The sequence below is a fragment of the Anabrus simplex genome, chromosome 1 (genome assembly GCF_040414725.1).
Source record: "Anabrus simplex isolate iqAnaSimp1 chromosome 1, ASM4041472v1, whole genome shotgun sequence".
NCBI lineage: Eukaryota > Metazoa > Arthropoda > Insecta > Orthoptera > Tettigoniidae > Anabrus > Anabrus simplex.
In genome coordinates this window covers 1,637,853,037-1,637,879,276 of record NC_090265.1, presented here as the reverse complement: position 1 = coordinate 1,637,879,276, position 26,240 = coordinate 1,637,853,037, and the positions used below count along the sequence as shown (strand labels likewise).

The following is a 26,240-nucleotide window of genomic DNA, read 5'->3' as shown; positions in this document are numbered from 1 at the left end:
AAATGATTTCAAAGAAATTGGAAATTTATTGAAATCTCCTTTGGTAAGTTATTCCAATCCCTAACTCCCCTTCCTATAAATGAATATTTGCCCCAATTTGTCCTCTTGAATTCCAACTTTATCTTCATATTGTGATCTTTTCTACTTTTAAAGACACCACTCAAACTTATTCGTCTTCTAACGTCATTCCACGCCATCTCTCCGCTGACAGCTTGGAACATACCACATAGTCGAGCAGCTCGTCTTCTTTCTCCTAGTTCTTCCCAGCCCAAACTTTGCAACATTTTTGTAACGCTACTCTTTTGTCAGAAATCACCCAGAACAAATCGAGCTGCTTTTCTTTGGATTTTTTCCAGTTCTTGAATCAAGTAATCCTGGTGAGGGTCCCATACACTGGAACCATACTCTAGTTGGGGTCTTACCAGAGACTTATATGCCCTCTCCTTTACATCCTTACTACTGCCCCTAAACACCCTCATAACAATGTGCAGAGATCTGTACCCTTTATTTGCAATCCCATTTATGTGATTACCCCATTGAAGATCTTTCCTTATATTAACACCTAGATACTTACAATGATCCCCTAAAGAAACATTCACCCCATCAACACAGTAATTAAAACTGAGAGGACTTTTCCTATTTGTGAAACTCACAACCTGACTTTTAACCCTGTTTATCGTCATACCATTGCCTGCTGTCCATCTCACAACATTATCGAGGTCACGTTGCAGTTGCTCACAATCTTGTAACTTATTTATTACTCTATAGAGAATAACATCATCCGCAAAAAGCCTTACCTCTGATTCCACTTCTTTACTCATATCATTTATATAGTATATAAGAAAACATAAAGGTCCAATAATACTGTCTTGAGGAATTCCCCTCTTAATTATTACAGGGTCAAATAAAGCTTCACCCATTCTAGTTCTCCGAGATCTATATTCTAGAAATATAGCAGCCCATTCAGTCACTCTTTTGTCTAGTCCAATTGCACTCATTTTTGCCAGTAGTCTCCCATGATCCACCCTATCAAATGCTTTAGACAGGTTAATTGCAACAAAGTCCATTTGACCTCCTGAATCCAAGATATCTGCTATATCTTGCTGGAATCCTACAAGTTGAGCTTCAGTGGAATAAAACCGAACTGCCTTCTATCGAACCAGTTATTAATTTTGCAAACATGTCTGATATAATCAGAAAGAATGCATTCCCAAAGCTTACATGCAATGCATGTCAAACTTACTGGCCTGTAATTTTCAGCTTTATGTCTATCACCCTTTCCTTTATACACAACTCTCCATTCATTTGGTATAGGTCCTTCAACCAAACAATAATCAAATAAGTACTTCAGATATGGTACTATATCCCAACCCATTGTCTTTTGTATATCCCCAGAAATCTTATCAATTCCAGCCGCTTTTCTAGTTTTCAACTTTTGTCTCTTATTGTAAATGTCATTGTTATCATATGTAAATTTTAATACTTCTTTAGTATTAGTCTGCTCCTCTATCTGGACATTATCCTTGTAACCAACAATCTTTACATACTGCTGACTGAATACTTCTGCCTTTTGAAGATCCTTACATACACACTCCCCTTGTTCATTAAATATTCCTGGATTGTCCATCTTGAAACCTGTTTGGAACCGGGCGAGTTGGCCGTGCGCGTAGAGGCGCGCAGCTGTGAGCTTGCATCCGGGAGATAGTAGGTTCGAATCCCACTATCGGCAGCCCTGAATATGGTTTTCCATGGTTTCCCATTTTCACACCAGGAAAATGCTGGGGATGTACCTTAATTAAGGCCACGGTCACTTCCAACTCCTAGGCCTTTCCTATCCCATCGTCGCCATAAGACCTATCTGTGTTGGTGCGACGTAAAGCCCCTAGCACGAAACCTGTTTCTGCCTTAAAATACCTATAGTTACCCTTCCATTTTTCACTTAAATTTGTATGACTGCGAATTATGCTTGACATCATGTTATCCGTAGTTGCCTTCTTTGCTAGATTAAATTTCCTAGTAAGTTCCTTCAATTTTTCCTTACTTCCACAGCCATTTCTACCTCTATTTCTTCTTAGTCTCTTTATTTCTCTATTATAATAAGGTGGGTCTTTACCATTCCTTACCACCTTTAAAGGTACAAACCTGCTTTCACATTTCTCAACAATTGCTTTAAACCCATCCCAGAGTCTGTTTACATTTTTATATCTTTCTTAATGTACGGCACTGGCTCACTGGCACCTCAGGTGCGGGTTAATGTCGTACAGCACATTCGTAATGACTGGCAACAGTTTCAAGTGTTTACTGTGATGCCGCGTGGAAACATGTACAGAACGATGGTTGAGTACCGGGCTAAGATGCCCATTCGCACCTCATATGCCACCCACTGCAAAATGGTGCTGGCTGGTGAAATATACCCTTACCATCTGGTGGTCAGTCTGAGTGTGACAGCCTGAGTTGAGAAGGTTGTCTGTAGTGTGTTCTGTCTGTTGAACTGAGCATTCATTCTGTATGTCTGTGTCTGAGGAGTAGTCTATTGTGTTCGGTTGATGTGAGTGAGCGTCATGTCCCTGGAGCAGCATGAGAGAGTTCGACTCTGTATCGGTGAGGGACAGTGAACAAAGTCTGCTGTGAGAAGTGTTTTGGTTCTGTTTTGATGAATTTCCACCTTCACAATACCATTTAATTTATTCCTTTCAGAATAATATCAATGAATCCTGGTACATATTTTGTCTTTGTTAAAATACATCTTCAGCCATCAAAATACAAAAAATGAAAACAAGGATATATTTAATTTTAAAAACACTAGATGTTACTTAAGTGTCTAATTCTGTCTCTGAACTCTAGTCAGAAATTGTCACTACTGAAAGCCCATGATCATAGTAATACACATGCATATTGAGTTAAAATCTATGGACTCTATAGTTCAGTTCTTATGAGTTTCGACTTGACATTTGGGCTCTACCTTTTGGCAGAGGCTAAGTGAATTAATAAACAGCCAATCACTCTGATGGAGTGTGTTAAACTCTAGTTCCGGTTACTAGTGTTGTCGATCTGTTGTTTACTGTAACCACGTGCTATCAGCTGTGTGTTGTATTGTGTTCAGTTCTTTCCGCGGTCTTTGTCGTTTCACTCGGTCATTCTTGACAAAGCACCAACACTGGCGACTAGAAATAATGAGTTGATTGAGTGGTTGAAGGAGCACAATTAATTGGTTTGTGATAACATGTGGATAGGGAGATCTCGTGCATCTTATGAAACAAAACAAGCCCTAGTATCCAGTTTACATGGTGAATGAAATAGCCAGAAGACATGGGCATAAAGTTGTTTGCTTTCCAAAATACCATTGCTATTTTTATGCCATAGAACTGATTTTCAATTCTTCACAGGTTCGGAAGTTTGAAAGACTTTTTAGGGAAGCCATAGGCCATGTAAGTATGGAAGACTGGAGCAAGATTGTGAGACACAATCCAAGGTAAGTGAAGCTTGGGAGAGGGAAAGTATCACATACAATTGAAGACGTTATTATGTTGTTACGGTCAAGCGTGAGGGAAACCTCAACAGACGATGACAATGCCGATAGTGACTCAGAAATGAGTGGTGTATTCCCTTTGTATGATTTTTCCTTAGGAGAAATTGAATCTATTAGCAACCCGAGCTCTTCTAGATGGTGAGTAGAAATTTCATTTCAATTTCTTGCATTTTATCTGTTCGAGCATTGATCTATTTTTTTCATATAGCCTTCTCCTAAATAAGTTGTGTGTTATTGTTAATCTTATGTGAGCTATACATGTTGCTACAAAGAATAATTGATTCAGGACCTATATTCATGTATATGTATATACATTTCTGTTCGTGTTGTGTGTTGTGAATCATCTGTTTGTACTCGTAACAATTTGGCACCAATGCCTGACTTCTGGTTAATTGTCAAGTTGAAACTCATAGAAACAGAACTGTAGTCAAAATCACCATTATTAAAAAAATTTACATGTACATATATAAGAATACACTTTTTTTGCGTGTTTCTAAATTTTGACTAGTTTTTGACTAGAGTTCACAGACAGGATTAGACACTTAAGCAACATCTAGTGTTTTTAAAATTAAATTTTTTGTATTTTGATGGCTGTAGATGTTTTTTAACAAACATGAAACATGTACCATGATTCATTGATGTTATTCTGAAAGGAATAAATTAATTGGTATTGTAAAGGTGGAATTTTCTCAAAAAAAAAAAAAAAAAAAAAAGAACCATAACACTTGTTCAGGTTGACAGTACGGGCTTAAAAATTAATTTTATTTCTTGTCTGCTGTGAGTGCGGACAGTGTACATCATACTGAACTGTGAGACTCATGTGGGCTGTGAACTGAGGAATGTGATAGTAACAGTGAGAGTAACTGTAACTGATTGAGACTATGAATATCAGTTTCAGAAGTGTGCGTAATGTGGCTGTTTAGACTGTAAGTATCATCTGAGGAAGACTTGAGTGTGAGTTAGTGTGACTGAACATTGAGAGTAGAGGGAGCGGGAACTGTGTAATTGTGTGTCCTGACGTGCCTGTGTAATTGTGTAAGTTGCTATTTGTAGATAGTCAATACATTTTAGAAGTTAAACACTACCAGTTATTGTGCTCATTTAACTACCCTGCCATCACTTAACCTTATGTTTAATTCTGTAATGAAAACGAAAAAACTTACTTTCTTCCAAAATGCATGGACAGTCCATACTGAGGACCTACAGCTTATTGTCTGTATTAGCACATTTATATTCCGAAGGAATCTTAAGGAGACATCTATTGATTCTAGACTGGAAGAATACATTGTGTAGCCGGTGGGTTTCAAAAACCTAGTATGTCATTTAAGGAATATTTTTTGTTAAGAAGGAAGCCATTGTTTTTAGTGTTGATTCCGTTAATATAACTTTTAAGACTTTTCAGTCTGTTGAAACACAAAATATATCACTTAGAACAGTATAGCATACCTTTAAATACAAAAATATTATTAACAGAATGACATGTTTCATTGTACAAGAACACATCTTCAGTTTCTTAGCCACTGCATATGTAAACAGAGATAATAATAATAATAATAATAATAATAATAATAATAATAATAATAATAATAATAATAATAATAATAATAATAATAATAATAATCGTATGGCCTCAGCTACCGCATGCAGACATTTTGATTTGACGCCATCTGGCTGTCTGCTCGTCAATTTCGATGTTCCGTTTTACTCTAGGCCGCTAGATGGCAGACAGAGTAAACCGGATCTCTCTTGGGCGTCTGTGGTTGAGATTTAATTAATTTTGTCGGGTAAATACCAAATGTATCACCAGAGATCTTTTACATGCCGATATCGTACGACATGGAGTGTCGAATGGAATTCTTTCCGCCCTTCAAAAATCCGACTACCTCTGCCGGGTTTGAACCCGCTATCTTGGGATTCGGAGGCCAACACTCTACCACGGATCCACAGAGGCAGCTGTAAACAGAGATGACTGCATCCGAGACACCTTTATCAGTCTCATACAGACTCAAAATGTAAGGCTATTAGAGAATCTTACTCTTACCATAAAAGTTACCGATGAACAGGCAAGGGCCCTGGAGTTGGCTCAGGTACAGCTGAAACAATACTACGCACTTGTCCCTCTACATTCTGTGTAGTCTGTTGAGTCTGATGTATGTTGTATTTCCCCGATGGTAGCAGCATCCTAACCAAAATGTTTCTGTGAATATGACCGACACTCACAAGAAAGTTGTTCTGCCAGGAGTTCTATTTGTAAGAAATGCAGAAAGAAAGGACACTACAGTAAAGTTTGCAGATTGGGATCATGAATGAATAACAATATTTCAGAAGTTAAATGTACGATTTCCTCACTTTCATCTGTATATTGTTCTTTGACAGAATCTTCTAAAGTTACTGTCATGATCTACATCTATGGAATTGCCAGTACAGCACTTCTGGACACACGTAGTTCCGCCATTTATTAGCGAACACGTAGCCATGAATCTTATATTCTATCCTTGTAAATGAGAAGAGGTAATGATGGCATCTACTTCTCACTATTCATCGACTTAGGTAAATGCTTAGCACACCTCGACTTGCTTGAACACACTTATAAAATCTTTTGCGTCGCCGAAAACCATAAAAGTAGTTAGTGGAATGTAAAGCCAATAACATTATTATTATTAAAATCTTTTTATTGTTTGTATTACCACATTTCTATTCTGATGTAATTGTAGGGAGAGAGATAATGAGCCTACTATCTCGACCAGAAAGGGAATTTGCAAGTCCAAAGCCTTATCACCACTCTGATGTAGCCTACTTTACTGTTCAAGTATGTATTACCAGACTGCAAGCCTGTAACTACAGTATTCGTTCTTGTCCCTATACAATTTCTGGTTCAAAATTTATAGAAGAGGAGGTGAGGAAACTATGTACTTAAAGAAGGTAAATCTAAACCCTGTCAGTCACTTTGGTGAGCCCAACCCTTAGTCACTTGTGGTGACAAACAGAAGTGGCAAATGGTCATTTACTATTTCAAAACAATCATCGATTTATGCAACCAGATGAATATCCACTTACTTGACAAAAAGATATGCAATTATACAGTGTTGTGCACAGAATTAATCTCTGCAGTGCATATCATCGGATACCTATTCATTTATTCATTCATTTACACTGATCTGCACTTAAAAGGACTGTCGACCAGGTGACAGATTCCCTATCAGCTGTTTACCTAGTCTGTTCTTAAATGATTTCAAAGAACTTAGAAGTTTATCAAACACATTTTTACATTTATAACTGCTCTGCATTTATGGCTGTTGCTCAGGTACACATTCCCTATAAATTGTTTACCTTGTCTTTTCTTCAATAATTGCAGAGAAGTTGGAAATTTATCGAAGATTTCCCTTGGTAAATTATTCAAATTCCTTTCTGCTTATCCTAAAAATTAATATTTGCCCCAATTTGTCCTCTTGAAATCTATCTTCATATTATTATCATTCCTACTTTCAAAAGCTCTGCTCAAGCTTATTCATCTACTAATGTCATTCCACAACATCTCTCTGCTGACAACTGGAAACATACCACATAATCGAACATCTCGTCTTCTTATTCCCAAGTCTTCCCAGCCCAAAGTTTGCATTTTTGTAACAATACTTCTTTGTCAGTAATCACCCAGAACAAATCGTGGTGCTTTCTGTTGGATCTTTTCCAGTTCTCAAATCAAGTAATCCTTGTGGCGATCCCATACACTGGAACCATACTCTAATTGGGGTCTTACCAGTGATTTATGCTCCCTCTCCATTACGTCCTACGTACAACCTCTAAATACCCTCATATGAAGAGATCTATAATCCTTATTTACAACCTCATTAATGTGATTAGCCTATTAAAGAGCTTTCATTATATTAACACCTAGGTTTTTACAGGAATCCCCATGAGGTACATTCACTCCATCAATGCAGTAATTAAGATTCAGGGACTTTTCCTCTTGGTGAAATTTACAACCTGACTTTTCACCTATGTCTACCATCCATCTCACAACTTCGTCAAGGTCCTTTTGCAGTTGCTCACAATCCTATAACTTATTTATTCCTCTATATAGTTTAATATCATCTGCAAAAAGCCTTGTCTGTGATTCGAGTTCTATACTCATATAATTTATATATTCTAGAAAATATTCCAATAATACTGCCTTCACTGGGCGAGTTGGCCGTGCGCATAGAGGCGCACGGCTGTGAGCTTGCATCCGGGAGATAGTAGGTTCGAATCCCACTATCGGCAGCCCTGAAGATGGTTTTCCGTGGTTTCCCATTTTCACACCAGCAAATGCTGGGGCTGTACCTTAATTAAGGCCACGGCCGCTTCCATCCAACCCCTAGGCCTTTCCTATCCCATCGTCACCATAAGACCTATCTGTGTCGGTGTGACGTAAAGCCCCTAGCAAAAAAAAATAAAATAAATAAATACTGCCTTGCAGGAACCCCCCCCCCCCTATTCATTACAGAATCCTAAAAAGCTTTACTACTCTAATTCTCCAAGTGCTGTTTTATGGAAATTTAGCTACCCATTCAACCACTCTTTTGTCTAGCCCAATAGCGCTCATTTTTTTTCAGTAGTCTGCCATGATCTACTCCATTAAAAACCTTGGATAGGGCAATAGAGATACAGTCCTTTTGTTGTGAGTCTAGAATATCTAGCTGTGTCTTGCTGGAATCCTGCAAGTTGAGCTTCTCTGGAATAACCTTTCCTAAACCTGAACTGCTCACTCATCATCATCATCATCATCATCATCATCATCATCATCATCATCATCATCATCATTTCCCATTATCAAGTTGTAGCCAGGTAGGGGCAAATATGTTACCTCTCCACATTCTTCAGTCCTTCCACCACTCCTCCTCCAACACTGTGTCCCATTCCAGGTTTCTTTCTCTAACACTGCATTGGATTATGTCCTTCCATCTCAACCGTGCTCATCCACGGCTTTTCCTTCCTTGCATTAGCATTTCCATCACCTGTTTTTGCATTCTTTCATCACTCATTCATTTTATGTCCACAAACCATCTTAGTCGGCTCTTCTCTATTCTATCATTTATTTTTTCCACTCCAATTTCTTCCCAGAATATCTTATTCCTTATTTTCTTTCTTCTACTCTTCTGTATCATACTCCTCTAGAACTTCATTTTGGCTACCTGTATTCGACTCTCATCCTTTTTTGTCATTGTTCAAGTTTCTGCTCCATAAGTTGTTATGGGTATGTAATACATCTTGTACATAGTGTCCTGTGCTTCCATTGGCACATCTTTGTCCCATAACATGTTTCTTACACTATGATAGACACAGCTTCCAGCTTGAATCCTCTTACTAATTTCAGCATCCAGTTGAGCATTCTCCATTAGTTCACTTCCCAGGTATTTGAATGTCTCCACTACTTCCAGGGGCTTGTCTGCAAGTATAATCTGACCTTTTCCTTCATACTTCCCTCTAGTCATAACAAGAGTTTTACTCTTTTCTACACTTATTTTCAATCCACATTCTTCAATCTTCCAATTCACCACATCCAACTGTTCTTGAACATTCATGTCTTCTTTTCCCCAACTGATGAGCCCAACATAGTACATGGGGACAAAACACTGGCAATCAGGAATGAGTTAGCTGGAAAATTTATAATGTCCAATAACGGACCATTTATATTGGTATTATAAATACTGGGCTAGTTGGTTGTGTGGTTAGGAGTGTGCAGCTGTGAGCTCGCATAGGGGAGATAGTGGGTTTGAACCCCACTGTCGGCAGCCCTGGAAATGGTTTTGTGTGGTTTCCTGTTTTCACACCAGGCAAATGCTGGTGCTGTACCTTAATTAAGGCCACAGCCGCTTCCTTCCCATTCGTAGGCCTTTCCTGTACCATTGTCGCCATAAGACCTATCTGTGTTGGTGCGACGTAAAACAACTAGCAAAAAAAAAAAACATACATACATACACACATTATCATTATAGACTGTTATGCCTTTCAGCGTGCAGTCTGCAAGCCTCTGTGAATTTACTAAACGTCGCCATAAACCTCTATTTGCAGCTAGTGCTATGGCCTCATTTAGTTCTATACCTCTTATCTTTAAATCATTAGAAACTGAGTCTAACCATCGTCGTCTTGGTCTCCCTCTACTTCTCTTACCCTCCATAACAGAGTCCATTATTCTCCTAGGTAACCTATCCTCTTCCATCCGCCTCACATGACCCCACCACCGAAGTCGATTTATGCGTACAGCTTCATCCATTGAGTTCATTCCTAAATTAGCCTTTATCTCCTCATTCTGAGTTACCTCCTGCCATTGTTCTCACCTGTTTGTGCCAGCAATCATTCTCGCTACTTTCATGTCTGTTACTTCTAACTTATGAATAAGATATCCTGCGTCCACCCAGCTTTCGCTCCCATAGAGCAAAGTTGGTCTGAAAACAGACCGATGTAAAGATAGTTTTGTCTGGGAGCTGACTTCCTTCTTACAGAATACTGTTGATCGCAACTGCGAGCTCACTGCATTAGCTTTACTGCACCTTGATTCAATCTCCCTTACTATATTACCATCCTGGGGAACACACAACCTAAATACTTGAAATTACCGACCTGTTCTAGCTTTATATCACCAATCTGATATTCAATTCTGTTGTATTTCTTACCTACTGACATCACTTTAGTCTTCAAAAGGCTAATTTTCATACCATACTCATTGCACCTATTTTCAAGTTCCAAGATATTAGACTGCAGGCTTTCGGCACAATCTGCCATTATGACCAAGTCGTCAACATAGGCCAGACTGCTTACTACATTTCCACCTAACTTCCTCCTTGCCAGTTTATACCTTTCAGCAGATGATCCATGTAAACTACGAACAGCAAAGGTGTCTAACTCCTGTAAGTACCCTGAACCAAGAACTCATTCCACCATCAATTCTCACTGAAGCCCAATTGTCAACATACATGCCTTTGATTGATTTTAATAATCTACCTTTAATTTCATAGTCCCCCAGTATGGTGAACATCTTTTTCCTCGGTACCCTATCATATGCTTTCTCTAGATCAACGAAACATAAACACAACTGCCTATTCCTCTCATAGCATTTTTCAGTTATCTGACACATACTGAAAATCTGATCCTGACAGCCCCTCTGTGGTCTGAAACCACACTGGTTTTCATCCAACTTCCTCTCAACGACTGATCGCACCCTCCCTTCCAAGATGCCAGTGAATACTTTGCCTGGTATACTAATCAATGAGATACCTCGATAGTTGTTGCAATCCTTCCTGTTCCCTTGCTTATAGATAGGTGCAATTACTGCTTTAGTCCAATCTGAAGGTACCTTACCAACACTCCATGCTAATCTTACTACTCTATGAAGCCATTTCATCCCTGCCTTCCCATTATACTTCACCATTTCAAGTCTAAGTTCATCTATTCCTGCTGCCATATGACAATGGAGTTTATTTACCATCCTTTCCACTTCCTCAAGCATAATTTCACCAACCCATTTTCCTCCTCCCCATGAGCGTGGCTGTTCGCAACATCACCAGGAAGATTTCCTTTTACGTTGAGAAGCTGTTCAAAATATTTCCTCCACCTCTCCAGTGATTCCCTGGGATCTATTATGAGTTCACCTGAATTACTCAAAACACTGTTCATTTCCTTTTTTCCTCCCTTCCTAAGATTCTTTATTTCTGTCTAAAAAGGTTTCCCTGCTGCTTGACCTAGCCTTTCCAGGTTATTACCAAAATCTTCCCACGACTTTTTTTTTTTTGATTCAACAACTATCTGTTTCGCTCTGTTTCTTTCATCTACGTACAGATCCCTGTCTGCCTCGGCCCTTGTTTGGAGCCATTTCTGATAAGCTTTCTTTTTACGTTTACAAGCTGCTCTCACATCATTCCACCAAGATGTTTGCCTTTGCCCATCTTTACACACAGTTGTTCCTAGGCGTTCCCTTGCTGTTTCTACTAGAGAATCCCTGTATGTCACCCATTCTCTTTCTATATCCTGAACCTGCTTACTGTCTACTGTACAAAACTTCTCACTAATCATATCCATGTACTTCTGTCTAATTACCTCATCCTGGAGATTTTCTACCCTTATTCGTTTGCAGACAGATTTCACTTTCTCTACCCTAGGCCTAGAGATACTTGGTTCACTACAGATCGGATAGTGGTCTGTATCATCGAAAAGTTCCTGAAAAACTTGTACATTCCTAACAGATTTCCTGAATTCGAAGTTGATTAAGATATAGTCTATTATGGATCTGGTACCCCTAGCCTCCCACGTGTAGCGTTGAATAGCCTTATGCTTGAAAAATGTATTCGTAACAGCTAAACCCATACTAGCACAGAAGTCCAGCAAACGTTTCCCATTCCTATTAGCTTCCATATCTTCCCCACATTTACCAATCACCCTTTCGTATCCTTCAGTTCTATTTTCAACTCTCGCATTGAAATCGCCCATTAGCACTATTCTGTCCTTGCTGTTGACCCTGACCACGATGTCACTTAATGCTTCATAAAACTTGTCAACTTCATCCTCATCTGCACCCTCACATGGTGAATACACTAAGACAATTCTCGTCCTAATTCCTCCAACTGCCAATCTACCCACATCATTCGCTCATTTACACGCCTAACAGAAACTATGTTGCGTGCAATGGTATTCCTGATAAACAGCCCTACCTAATACTCTCCCTTCCCTTTCTAACACCCGTCAAGTACACTTTATAATCTCCTGTTTCTTCCTCGTTATCTCCCCTTACCCATATATCACTTACTCCTAGCACATCCCGATGCATCCTCTTTGCTGACTCAGCCAGTTCCACTTTCTTTCTTCCATAAGCCCCATTAATATTGATAGCTCCCCATCGAATTCCATTTTGTTCGCCAAGTTGTTTTCAAGGAGTCCCTTGCCTGTCAAATGGGAGTGGGACTCTGTTACTCCCATAGGTCCGAGGCTTGTTTAAAATGTTCTGAGCTCAGTAAATTCATGAAGCAGGATGCTACCCTACTTGCACATAGTCCAAGTGAGGATGTCTCCTCTAACGGGTTATGGACCTCCGGTGGATTGTATAATCCTAACCGTCTGAGCACAAGGAGGGCCATGACTCAGAATATGTCCGAGATGCCTACTCCTATTCCATAGCAGCTGGTATCCCGACTCTCAGGACTACTTACTAGGCCACTCGGCCGTTGCCCATGGTTCACAAACTAGGACGTGACTACAGTAACCCACACCATGAACCATTAAAAAAAAAAGAAGGTATTATAAATTTACTCATTCAGGACAAATAGTTCAAGTTCCCTATGGGAATCAACATCAATATCTTCCATATATTTGTCAGCACTTGTATAATAAAACAAACCCCGCCTCCATCTCTCCACCTCAACACCACTCCTCCCATCCTCGGACACACAGCTGAGCCAGCAAGACATGATCGGTAAGAAATGGACCGCCAAATTGAGGTCAGGCCATTTGACAGAGCAACTACTTAATAAGTTGAAAGTTTTCTTCACACTTTTTTCTTTTTTTTTTACTTATTAGCCCAAGTTTTATATACACACTCAGTTTCTCCATTACAGATTTGAACTTCATTGGCGGTTTTCACTGTGAGTCATACACATTGTATCTGACATTTGATTTCTTCACAAACATAGTTACCTCAATTTTTTCGCTGCCCTCTTGACTGTTTGTGATTGTGACTCAACGATGACAGACTGTCATTTTTAATTTTTAATACAGTGTATTCTTTCTCGTTTTAAATTGCAATATACTGCACGTTTAGATTAAGAGGTCCACAACCTCGCTATAATCACTGATTGTTTTAATTCCATCATGTCTCATTTGTTTTTCATTCTTTTCTTCATTGTGTTTTAAAATATTCTTTTAGCATCAGTTATGTAAATTTTAACATTTTGTCACTGCAGATGGCTCAAATGAGCTGAAACATGTATGACTAATATTACTCCATCCAAAGATGGAGATGTGTAAAATTATTCAATAGGAGGACATATTAAATTTCCTTTGTAAAGTGAAAACCATCAATACGGAATGATGTTAATATCTTGTAATGGAATAACCTTGCCATGCTGGTTTCTCCTAGGGCAGTCAGTAATTGAAAGGGAATGTCATCAGTTCCATGTGCCTTGTTCATATTTGGGTCTCTTACAGCTCTGTCAAACTCTGACCTCAGGAGTGGGTCTCCCATTTCATCAGCATGAACAGCCTCTTCTTGTTCCAGAATCAAGTCATCTACGTCTTTACCTTGATACAACTGTTGGATATGTTCCTGCTATCTTTCTGCTTTGTCTTCTTTCCCTGGTTTTCCATCTGAGTTTTTAATATTTATACACTTACATTTCCTTTCTTCAAAGGATTTTTCTGTATGCAGAATCTACCTTTCCTAGGACCATACCACCTTCAGCATCCTTGCACTTCTTCAGTCATTCTTCCTTAGTTATCTTGCACTTTCTGTCCATTTCAATCTTTAATCACCTGTATTCTTTTCTATCCTCTTCATTTCTTGCATCCTTATATTTTCATCATTCATCAATCAGGTCTAGTTTCTAATGAGTTATTTACTGAATCTTAGTTGATCTTTTCTTCCTCCTAACATATCTTCAGCAGCCTTACTGACTTCATTTTTCATGACTACCATTCTTCATCTATTGTGTTTCCTTCAGCCTTTGCATTTAGTCCTTGTGCAACATGTTCCTTGAAACAATCCCTCACACTCTTTTCTTTCAATTTGTCTAGAGCCCATCTCCTTGCATTCCTTCCTTTCTTTTAGTTTGGGTACCCATGGTTAAAAAGAGACTTGGAAGAGAAATGTTTGGTGCAAGCAATGTACAAAAACTGTGTTAGCAGAGTACTGACCCCAGTTGGAAAGACAGAATGGTTTAGGTATAAGACTGGACTAGGACAGGGGAGTGTGCTGTCACCTCTTTTGTTTATTATGGTCATGGATGAAATTGTAAAGGAAACAAAAAAACCCTATGGAGATAAAGAGATGAAGATACTGCTATTTGCAGATGATGTGATCTGGGAAAAGAACAGAAAAGAAGTGCAACAACAACAACTAGATGTACTGAACAAAAAAATTGAGAAGTATGGCCTGAAAATCAGTAAAGAGAAAAGCAAGACTATGGTGATGTCGAGAGGTGAAAGGCAAGGAAAGGGCACTGTGAAAATTGGAAGTCAGAGTCTGGAAATTGTAGACAGCTTTAAATACCTAGGAAGTGAATTAATGAAAAATGCTAGGGTGGACATAGAGATTAGCAGGAGGGTACAAACAGGGTAATGCATTCTACCAAAGTGTAAGAAAACTTGTTTGGAGCAAAGAAGTACCAAGGACAAGTAAAGAGGTAATGTACAAAATGTACTATGTACCCATACTGACTTATGCAGCTGAGACTTGGATTTGACTAGCAGGCAAGAGAGTAGAATAGAAGCCAGTGAGATGAAATTCCTTAGAAGTATGATAGGAAAGACAAGGAAAGATAGTGAGAAATGAAGATGTTAGGAAAGAAGTTGGTATAGGAAAGCTAAAGGAGACAATTGAAAAGAATAAACTGAGGTGGTTTGGACATGTAAAGAGGATGGAGGAGAATAGAATTCCAAGACAGATGCTGGAGGCAAAGTGCAAGGGCAAGAGAGCAAGAGGAAGACCTAGAACAAGGTGGATTGAATCCGTGATGAGTGGCATAAGAAGATGAAATTTAGACTGGGACAAGATCATGGAAGAGAAATGGTGGAAGGAAAGAGGAAGTTGGAGAAGTGTCATAAATATCTCGACCCGGCAGGAGCTGGATAAGGGGAAATGATGATGATGATGATCTTTTTATAAGATCTTAATGCTGGCGTCAGGAACTGTCGTATTACAAGTAGGAGATTGTATATTGACCTAGGAAGGAAAATTTAGTCGCTGATGCCTTTTCACAAGTATGGGCTTCCATAGACACCTCAGCCACCAAACGTAAAAGCCTTCGTGATTCCGTTTGTCACCCCCAGACTCACTTGAACCAGTGGATTCATCATAAGAACATGCCATTTTCTTTGGACCAAACAAGGAGAGTAATGTGCTCATATCATGTTTGTACAGAACTTAAACCTAGTTTGTATGAAGTTTTGGAACACTGATGAAAGCTACAGCTCCACTGCAGTGCTTCAGTATATTCTTCAAGGACCCGTTTCCCTCCAGCTGAACAATCATTACATTCTTACATAATCAATGAATACTCATTCTTTTCTTTTGCTTTGCTTGTCCAGATATGTCAGCTACTGTTATTTCTAAACTTACTGACTTATTTTCCATATTTGGATCACCAACCTATATTCATACAGACAAAGAAGCTTCCTTCATGTCATGGGAAGTCAAGGAGTTGCAAAACTAGCAGGACAACAGCAGATAATTCTCAAGACAGTGGGCAGGCAGAGATGTATAAAGGGATTATCTGGAAGACTGTACAATTGGCCCTCAGGACAAAGGGACTCCACATCAGTAAATGGGAGCGTGTTTTTTCTCATGCACTTCATTCCATAAGATCTCTCTTATGCATATCCACAAATCAAACACCCTATGAAGGAACATTTTCTTTGTACCAGCACTCAATGGACAATTTATAAGCCAGCTAATAAGGCCTGGACCTGTTCTTGACACAGTTGGCTATCCAAATATGATTCCGTAGTAGAAGTCACCTTAGTAGAAGTGAACCCTGAATATTGATCGTCTGATTCTTAAGTGCGACAACTAAAAAATTGTCAATTTTGAGTTATTCATATCATTCTATTCCATTTTTCAAGCTCTCTCTGGTTGAGTACTGCAGTAAGTCATACCGCTAATCAAAACCAAACTAAGCCAAATAATTACTGCGGTAACTAGTGGACCTGTGCTGCTCCGCAGCATTCATTAAAAATAGGTCAGATAATTTGTCTTCTATGTGGCTGTCATAGCCATATTGTTTTGCCTGCCCTTTTTAATAGTTTTATGAACATTTAATACTGGTACGTAATAACTGATTCATCGTAATCTATAATCTTCATTTCCGTATTGACAATTGCACAATTAAAAATAGGAGAGGATTTCCACCAATCAATACTTATTTATTGTATATATTAAACTACAGGACCGGTTTCGACCTCATATTCAAGGTCATCTTCAGCTGAACCATACATACATATTTATATAATGAAGCTTTGATTAAGATTGTGGTGTTGAAGGAATGCCATATGATGATGATGTACATTTAGTTACATACAAATGGGGCACGTCTTAGCGTGAACTGGCGTATATGTCATTCTGTACAATATTGCAACTGTATGTCTAAAATATTATGTTGAAGGTCTTAAAACTAGTGTATAAAACACGTCTTTTCCTAAACTAACTTATATATATGTACAAGATAAAAACAATATATAAAAACACTTCATGCATATGAACATTCGTTCTTGCTTGGTGGTCAATACATCGACTAACTTCCGTATTTAAGTCTTATTCACAGTTGTACGCTTCAGCTGCTATTCTTGGAGTTTGTAAAATTGCATGGATAAAAGTTTTGTCTTCCTGTGCGTATGTGAGATAAAACACTTTCAATTTTAAAAAGGTGCCAAATGTATGGATGAAATTCAAGTAAAATATGTTCAGCTCTGCTGTGTGTGTTGCCCTTTTATTAGAACCAATTCATGTTGTCTTTTTGGCGTCCGTAAATTTGGATGACATTGGTTTCAAAGTAGTGGCTCCTTTCCCATTTGTAGCTGTGCAATAATGTTATGTTTATTGTTGTTGGTGTAGCTGAGTTGTGTTTGACATGCGAGCTTGTAATGTCTTGTACATATATATAAGTTAGTTTAGGAAAAGACGTGTTTTATACACTAGTTTTAAGACCTTCAACATTTGTAGCTGTGCAATAATGTTATGTTTATTGCTGTTGGTGTAGCTGAGTTGTGTTTGACATGCGAGCTTGTAATGTCTTGTACATATATATAAGTTAGTTTAGGAAAAGACGTGTTTTATACACTAGTTTTAAGACCTTCAACATTTTAGACATACAGGTGCAATATTGTACAGAATGACATATACGCCAGTTCACGCTAAGACGTGCCCCATTTGTATGTAACTAAATGTACATCATCATCATATGGCATTCCTTCAACACCACAATCTTAATCAAAGCTTCATTATATAAATATGTATGTATGGTTCAGCTGAAGATGACCTTGAATATGAGGTCGAAACCGGTCCTTTAGTTTAATATATACAATAAATAAGTATTGATTGGTGGAAATCCTCCCCTATTTTTAATAACTGATTCATTCATAATGTAGTTTATAACACTTCTTTCCATACAATATTGACTGCGCATCGACCATTTGGGTATATCTGGATCTTAACATTTTCAAACAATCTTGCTTGAGATAATGTAATATACAATTGGCCATGACTGAATACTGGTTCGGGTAAGAAGATGCCCACTTTTTCAAGAGTTTGTCCCTGCGCATTATTAATGATCATATACAGAAGGCTAGTCGACTTGATACTTTGCTGTCTGTGCGTACATCGTCTGTTTTCTCTTAGCAGCATGTAAGTTATTAGGAACGTCCTGCCATCTGTTGTGTATTGTTAGAAGCTGGGGAAGGTCAAAGAATCAAAGAGTATCTATCAGAGAATAGTATTCTTCCATGATCAGAGGAAGTGTATGCTTTCTGGGTTGACAGGTAGTAATCAAAGATGGCTGCATGCAGGCACATTATTAAGGATGAAAATGACATATATCAAAACATTAACGAAAGTGTTACTCGCATAGCAACCCGCTAGGTACAGAATGTATTGCGGACTAGGGTAAGCCTTCGCCTGCAATTATAGGAGTGGTCATTTAGTGATTTGATTTTAGGATTACTCAAAGTTGACCGATCTTAGATACCTACCAATAAATGTCTGATGATTCACCAGCGGGCAATATTGTTGTGTTGAACTTTTCATAACTGCACTCTTTTGAAATACAGTAGTTTTGAACAGGAACAAAACATTATGTATCATTCTACAGTGGCTCAGAAGGATAAAAGAATAAGAAGCTACCAGGAATGTCTGATTTTATAGATGTAAACTTTCAATCTCATGTAACTCAGATCTAGCTTCTTTGAGGTATCTTATTTTTAACCAATCAATATGCCTATATCAGGTACCCTGACAGAAGGGAAACAACTACTAGACACCTCACACTGGAAATTACATTTATGGACCCACAGCTATAGAACCTTTAGGAGATAGTAGTGAACCATTTCAGGTCCATCAAACAAGGTCTCCTGATACACAGACTGGTGGACACTAGCTGCATCCTAAAGAGAACAGCTAACTCGATGAGAAGCAAATTTTAAGGCAAAATTCTTGCACTAGATGACCTCCTACCCACTTGAAGGACTTTGTTACTAATGAAACTGTGGGAGGGGAGAATGCAATATTGTCTTCTTTGTCAATTAGTATAAAATTCTTAGATTTTTCATCAAGGAGACAGCCTGATGTTGTTAATTATAATTAACTGTTCCTTACTTACTATCTATTACTGATTATCAGTTATGTTATGTACAGTAGAACCTCCAGTTCTTCTGATATAATTCTTATTCTTTTCACAGGCTACAATTTGGTCTGACCAGATTTATGAATTTTAGGTTGAGATTGCATTATTGGTGGTTGTGGATTCATATCGATTTTATTTTTAGTCTTGAAAGTGACTGGTAACAGTGTGTTTTTATAAATTCATAAAGCATTATTTCACAGTCATGGAGAAGGCATATATCAAAACATATTTAAAACCTATTTCTGTATGTTACAATGCCTGAAATAAAATTGAAGAATCCAGAAGGGGAGGAGGAAACAAATTGAAACTTCACGTGTTGAGAGGGTATGTGATGTTATTTCAATGATTAAAAAATTGAGTCAAATTGACAAGGAACTTGGCACTATGAGCCCACTTATCAGTATGGTGTTGCAGCACCTCTGGCCTGGATTAATGTATTGATTTGGTTGGGAAGGGTGTCATAAAGCTGTTGTATCCTCTCTTGAGGCAAGCTGGCCCACAACTATTGTAATTGATCCTTGATATCCTGGGTACTGGCACTGGGATGGAGTTTGTGTCCGAGCTGGTTCCACACACGTTCTATTGAGGACAGATCTGGGGATCTTTCTCACCACGGGAGTACCTCAACATCATGCAGACAGCTCATAGAGTCATGTGCCGTGTGCGGACAAGCACTGTCTTGTTGAAAAATGGCACCACGATACTGTTGCATGAGAGATAACACGTGAGGATGCAGGATATCCGTGATGTACCGTTGTGCTGTCAAAGTGCCATCAATCATTAACAGCCGTGACCTTAAGTCATACCCGATGGCTCCTCACACCAGGAGCAACACCGCTATGCCTCTCCAAAACATTGGAAGAATGGGATCTCTCCCCAGGTTGCTGCCATACTCGCAGAGGTTGGTTAATGAGGGTAGTACAGAACCGCGATTCATCTCTGGACACAAAGCAACGTCATTCATTAGCAGTCCATGCTTCCCGGTTATGCCACCACTCCAAACGCAGCCATTTGTGTTGTGGTGTTAACAGCAGCCTACGCATAGGACAGTAATTCTCTAGTCCAGCTGCTGCTAGTCTCCGACCAGTGGTACGGGATGACGCAGAATGTTGCAGGGAGTCCATTACGTGTTCTCGGATGGCAGGCGCAGATGTGAAGTGGTTACAGTTTGCATGGTGAAGAATACGGGGATCCTTCCTTGCGATGATCAGACATGGTCAACTGGAACCATGATGAGAATATGCCTGCCCTCACATCCCTATGCAGTCCAGCATCGGGCATCCAGCACTGTCACATCTGAATGCCCCACAAATCTGGACATTGCACAATTCGACCAGCCAGCCAAATGGAGACCCACAATGAGGCCCCTTTCAAACTCTGTCAGGTGCTGATAACGCCGTCTCACATGAGTGAATGGCATCTCCGCATCCTTCACAGTGATTGCTCAACATCTGATGCTGTTCATGCCCCTTATGTGCGCTACCAGGCTTAGTAACAACACTAAACATAAACAAAACTAATGCATTCTGTTGGCCATTCTACCTGTCACCGATAATTGCAACTCTAATCATTTATGAAGTTACATTAACATCTGACCATTTCTTCTGGGTGCTTCAGTTTGTTTGTCAGGCAGTCTAGTTATGTGATATTGAACTACTGCATTTGTCTGTATTCTGTCGGCTATGTGGTGTTGTCTCTTAAGCAATGGTATATTCAAGGGGAAGACTGATCTGCCATAAAATATTTGGCTGAGTCAAAGTCAAACAGATTCTAAACTGCTTTTGCAGGCCTCTAGTGTGTATGTATGTATGTATGTGATGACCTTACATCATTTAATATCTCCTTCATACTGGTTAATAGTTCATAAATATATATATATATTTTTTTTGTTAGGACATGGACTTCTTCACATTCATTGGTCTTTTGACTTTTATATACTTCGTGGTATATATCGTGGTCCTTCTGCTCGTTGACTGTGATTTGGCATTGGCATGGTCAGAAAAGTTTGGGAAATCTGTAGGTAAGTCAGTCTCTGTGCTTATGTGGGAATATATGTTGGTGATTATTTAGCCACAATTGAATGTATTGTTTTTTAATATCTTTAGTATTTATGTTTGGTTGTGAATACATCTTCTCAAGAAATTTGATGGATTATTTGTAGATTCTTTTAGACATCATTGCTCTATAATGGGACGTGAACATCTTTAATAGGAGTGTCATTGTTTGTGTTATAGAATATCAATTATTTATGATCATATGATGATATTGCATGAATGTATTCTATTCTATACTGAATACATGCATTGGAAAGGAAATACATAAAATTGTGCATCTTAATGATGGGGAACTAGGAGGGAGGATACAAGCATGTACCAAGCAAGTTGCCTGTGCAGTTAATCGCATAGCTGTGAGCTTGAGTGGGTTTGAATCCCATCATTGGCAGCCCTGAAAGTGGTTTCCTATTTTTACACCAGGCAAAAACTGGGGATGTACCTTAATTAAGGCAACAGCTGTTACATTTCCAGTCCTACCTCTTTCCCATTCTTCTATTGTCAAAAACCTTGGATGTGTTAGTGCTGTGTTAAAAAACAAAACAAAAAACAAAACAAAAAAACCCTACTGTATTACAGAGGTGAGTTAAAACTTTTTGAGGTCTTGTTACTGTGCTCTGTTCAACATGTTGAGTCACTGTGATGTAGGAGTAATTTTCAAGTTATAAACAGGATTATTCACCTCATATAATTCATAAACTGTTGAAGTTATCAAAATATGTTTTTACTTTTACTAATGTTACTAAGGGTCTCATAACTGAACTTGCAGCACTTTTCCTGAGTGCCATTATCAGTTGAGATGTTATTATTATTATTATTATTATTATTATTATTATTATTATTATTATTATTGAGATTGCCAAGCCGACAAAGAATAGCACACCGGGCGAGTTGGCCGTGTGCGTAGAGGCGCGCGGCTGTGAGCTTGCATCCAGGAGATAGTAGGTTCGAATCTCACTATCGGCAGCCCTGAAGATGGTTTTCCGTGGTTTCCCATTTTCACACCAGGCAAATGCTGGGGCTGTACCTTAATTAAGGCCATGGCCGCTTCCTTCCAACTCCTAGGCCTTTCCTATCCCATCGTCGCCATAAGACCTATCTGTGTCGGTGCGACGTAAAGCCACTAACAAAGAAAAAGAATAGCACACAATATAAATTCAGTAATCTAATTACAATATAGAATAAAAGATAAAGAATAATTCTAATGGTAATGTCCCTCCATGGGTGGGGGCAGTAGAATAACACCCACGGTATCCCCTGCCTGTCGTAAGAGGTGACTAAAAGTGGCCCCAGGGACTCTCAACTTGGGAGTGTGGGTTGGCGACCACGGGGCCCTTAGCTGAGTCCTGGTATTGCTTCCACTTACTTGTGCCAGGCTCCTGTCTTTCATCTATCCTCGAGCACTTGAGGTGTAAGGAGACTTTCATTTTCACACCCTTCGTGGCCCTTGCCTTCCTTTGGCCAATACCTTAAAGTGTTGGATCCCTTCCATTTTCTCTCTGATTAATGTTATACCAGGTGGTTCACCAGCCCCTTATTTTTTCTGAGATAGGCAACCCAAATAATGCATATAACTTAAAGAACCTTGTAATTTAGTTTTATGAACACCAGATAACTCGAAATTTCTCCTTATGGCTGATAAGGCTCTTCCCTACCTGTGTGTCATCACTGTAAATTGATCCATGGACATAGGAAACAACAACAACAACAACAACGACGACGGCGACGACGACAGCAACAACAACAACAACAACAATGCCTCAGCTACCGTGTGCAGACATTTCAATTTGATGTCATCTGGCAGTCTGTTCATCAATTTCGACATTCTGTTTTACTCTAGGCCTACTAGATGGCAGACCGAGTAAACCGAAACTCTCTTGGGTGTCTATGGCTAAGATTTAATGAATTTTGTCAGATAAACACCAAATGTGTTACCAGTGATCTTTTATATACCGACATCATGTGTCATGGAGTGTCGAATAGACTTTTTTCCGCCCTTCAAAAATCCGACTACCTCTGCCGGGTTTGAACCCACTATCTGGGGATCCGGAGGCCGACACTCTACCACTGATCCTCAGAGGCAGCTAGGAAATGAAAAACTACTATGTACATTTTTGTGCCAAATACTAAGGATCATTCTGCAAACATGTGATTAATTGTGCCTTGAAAAAAACACGGGTACCCGTAATACGACCGAATTAATAGGTTATGCCACATGCTCTATAATGTAAAGAAGTTAACTGAACACTGTAAACCATCATTGAAGACTTTGACACGGATATTAACTTTCTAGGTGGAACAGGCATACTTAACTACTAAATCTCGAACAAGAATGATGTATGTTGACTTTGTGGCTGAATCCGTTAAGGACTGGAGCGCCAGGTGTGTACCAGCAGTGTAGTGGTTCGAATCCACCACCAGGAAAATTTTTTGAACTACAGAGGTGCTCCATTTTAGCGGGGATACAATAATCAATATTTATTTGCTATTGGTTTTAAGGGGTGTCCACCTCTGTGATGTAGTGGTTAGTGTGATTAGCTGCCACCCCCAGAAGCCCGGGTTTGATTCCACGAAATTTGAAAAGTGGTATGAGGGCTGGAACGGGGGTCCTCTCAGCCTCAGGAGGTCAACCGAGTAGAAGGGAGATGATTCTCACCTCAGCCATCCTCGAAGTGGTTTTCCGTGATTTCCCACTTCTCCTCCACGCAAATGTCAGGATGGTACCTAACTTAAGGCCACAGCCGCTTCTTTCCCTCTTCTTTGTCTATCCCTTCTAATCTCCCCCCCCCTCCCCCCACCGCAAAGGCTCTTGTTCAGCATAGCAGGTGAGGCTGCTTGGGTGAGGTACTGGTCCACCTCCCCAGTTGTATCCCCAACCCAATGTCTCACGCTCCAGGACACTACCTTTAAGGTGGTAGAGATGGGATCCCTCTCTGAGTCCGAGGAAAGAACCAACAATGGAGGGTAAACAGATTAAGAAAGAAAGAAAGAAAGAAAGAAAGAAAGAAAGAAAGAAAGAAAGGAACAGGTTGATATGGGGCCACATTACGGTTACTGTAAACAGCGTTAATCGAAGAAAAAAAGTGTTCCACCCTGTGAGTCAAACCTAATAGTAAACAGCTTGGCTGATGCTAGAGCAGTGATGTGTGATTTAACCACCTTAGCTACCACGAACCATAGTGCATAGTTAGCATGTTGATTATAGTTTAAGTACCGGTAATAGAAATAACACTGCCGCTAATGATTTCTACCATATTCGTGAGCATTATTATAAATTGACATTATTGTACAAAGGCCATAAAGAAGCAGGTAGTGTTGTTTTTCATATGACTATGATGTATGCATTAGTTGGGTTACCTATCTCAAAAAAATATAAGGGGCTGATGAACCATCCAGTACAGAGGATAGTTGTCAGGTTGTACTTCCTCTTAAAACAATAATCACCACCACCACCACTTCTAATGATAATGTAGAGAAAGCTATCTTTAGTGACAAAGAACAGATAGAATATAGAAGAAAAATCCTTTATTTAATTTGTGGGTGATTTTGTTCTTTTAAAAATGGAGCTGCACTGCTTTCTACCTCTGTCATTAGAATCATGGTCGTTGTAATTTCAGGGGTGTGATTATTTTCAAAATCCGTTGCCATCACTGCAATGAGAATGAAACCTTTCCCCATGTTCTTAATTTCTGCCACAAAGGGGATCTGTTGAGAAACAATAGGCACTACAGTTTGCAGAGCTGTATTGCTAGTTTCCTCAAAAAGTTGAGCAAGTTTGAAGTATTTGAAGAACTACCATGTATTTCATCTGAGGGCTCCCATAAGATTGCTAGCATCATAGCTATTGATGAAAAGCAGAACATTGTCTTTGTTATCTATCCAACAGTGAGGTTTTAAAGAGGAAACATACAAGCAGAAGAAGCTGATGCTGAAAGAAGAGGCAGTACGAACATATAGAGGAGAAATACAACGTCCTGTTCCAGAAGTGGGAGGGCTGGGCTGCTGTTTGGTGGTCAAGGAGTGATATCTAAATTCTGCATTAACTCGTTTTGGAATTTGGAATTACTGTAGTAAGTTGTTGGAACTGGAAGAAATTGCCACTATTATTCTTAGGGAATCTCTTCAAATTGTAAATCACCATAATTATGCTAGCCTCCGTGGCTCAGGCGGCAGCGCGCCGGCCTCTCACCGCTGGGTTCCGTGGTTCAAATCCCGGTCACTCCATGCAAGATTTGTGCTGGACAAAGCGGAGGCAGACAGGTTTTTCTCCGGGTACTCCGGTTTTCCCTGTCATATATATCATTCCAGCAACACTCTCCAATATCATTTCATTTCATCTGTCATTCATTAATCATTGCCCCAGAGGAGTGCGACAGGCTTCGGCAGCCGGCACAATTCCTATCCTTGCCGCTAGATGGGGGCTTCATTCATTCCATTCCTGACCCGGTCGAATGACTGGAAACAGGCTGTGGATTTTCATTTTCACCATAATTATGATGATGATGATGATGATGATGATGATGATGTTCTTTTTCTCTTTGAAGGTCGTACTGTTTGGTTCTTGTGATCTGCCCAGTATTTTTTCATTTGCTCCAATCAAAATTTTCTCAATTCGTCTGAAATCTCTATAGCCCTTCTATGTGTAATTTCTGATGAAAATTTGTGAGTCTTAAAGAAGGGTGTTGATTTTTATTTTTATTCTCTGCATCTGCTATCCTGAGATCTTGCTGAATTTCATGAATCCATTGTCCTGTCTTATTTCCAAGATATCACTAGTAGTCATAAAATCCTGTTTCCTGGCAGTTGCAAGATGTGAAGAAAATACAAGATTCTTTTCTTCTTCATTGTGCTGGTAATTGGGTCAATCTCTCAATAAACGGTTTAATTGGGAAGGATTCTCCAGACTCCTTCGACCTGGTATTTTTTATTTATGCAAGTTCTGATGATTCTCTGTTCAGTTTTGAGGAGTAGATCAGTTTTTACGTTTTTAATTTGGAGTCGAGTTTCACAAGCGTAAGTGGGTTCTGGGACAGTTATGGTTTTATAGTGTTTTGTATAGGCCTGGTACAAAAAATTACAAATGAA

General features: G+C 39.2%; 1 protein-coding gene across 1 annotated transcript in view; it reads left to right on the top strand.

Moving 5' to 3' along the window:
• The window catches only part of LOC136881409 (dehydrogenase/reductase SDR family member 7), a 98,495-nt gene that overhangs the window by 17,591 nt on the left and 54,664 nt on the right, over positions 1-26,240 (top strand). Inside the window, exon 2 of the mRNA XM_067154150.2 lies at positions 20,998-21,124. Within this exon, the coding sequence (XP_067010251.1) occupies positions 21,001-21,124 (124 nt within the window). The 5' untranslated portion in view covers positions 20,998-21,000. The remainder of the gene's footprint in view (positions 1-20,997; positions 21,125-26,240) is intronic.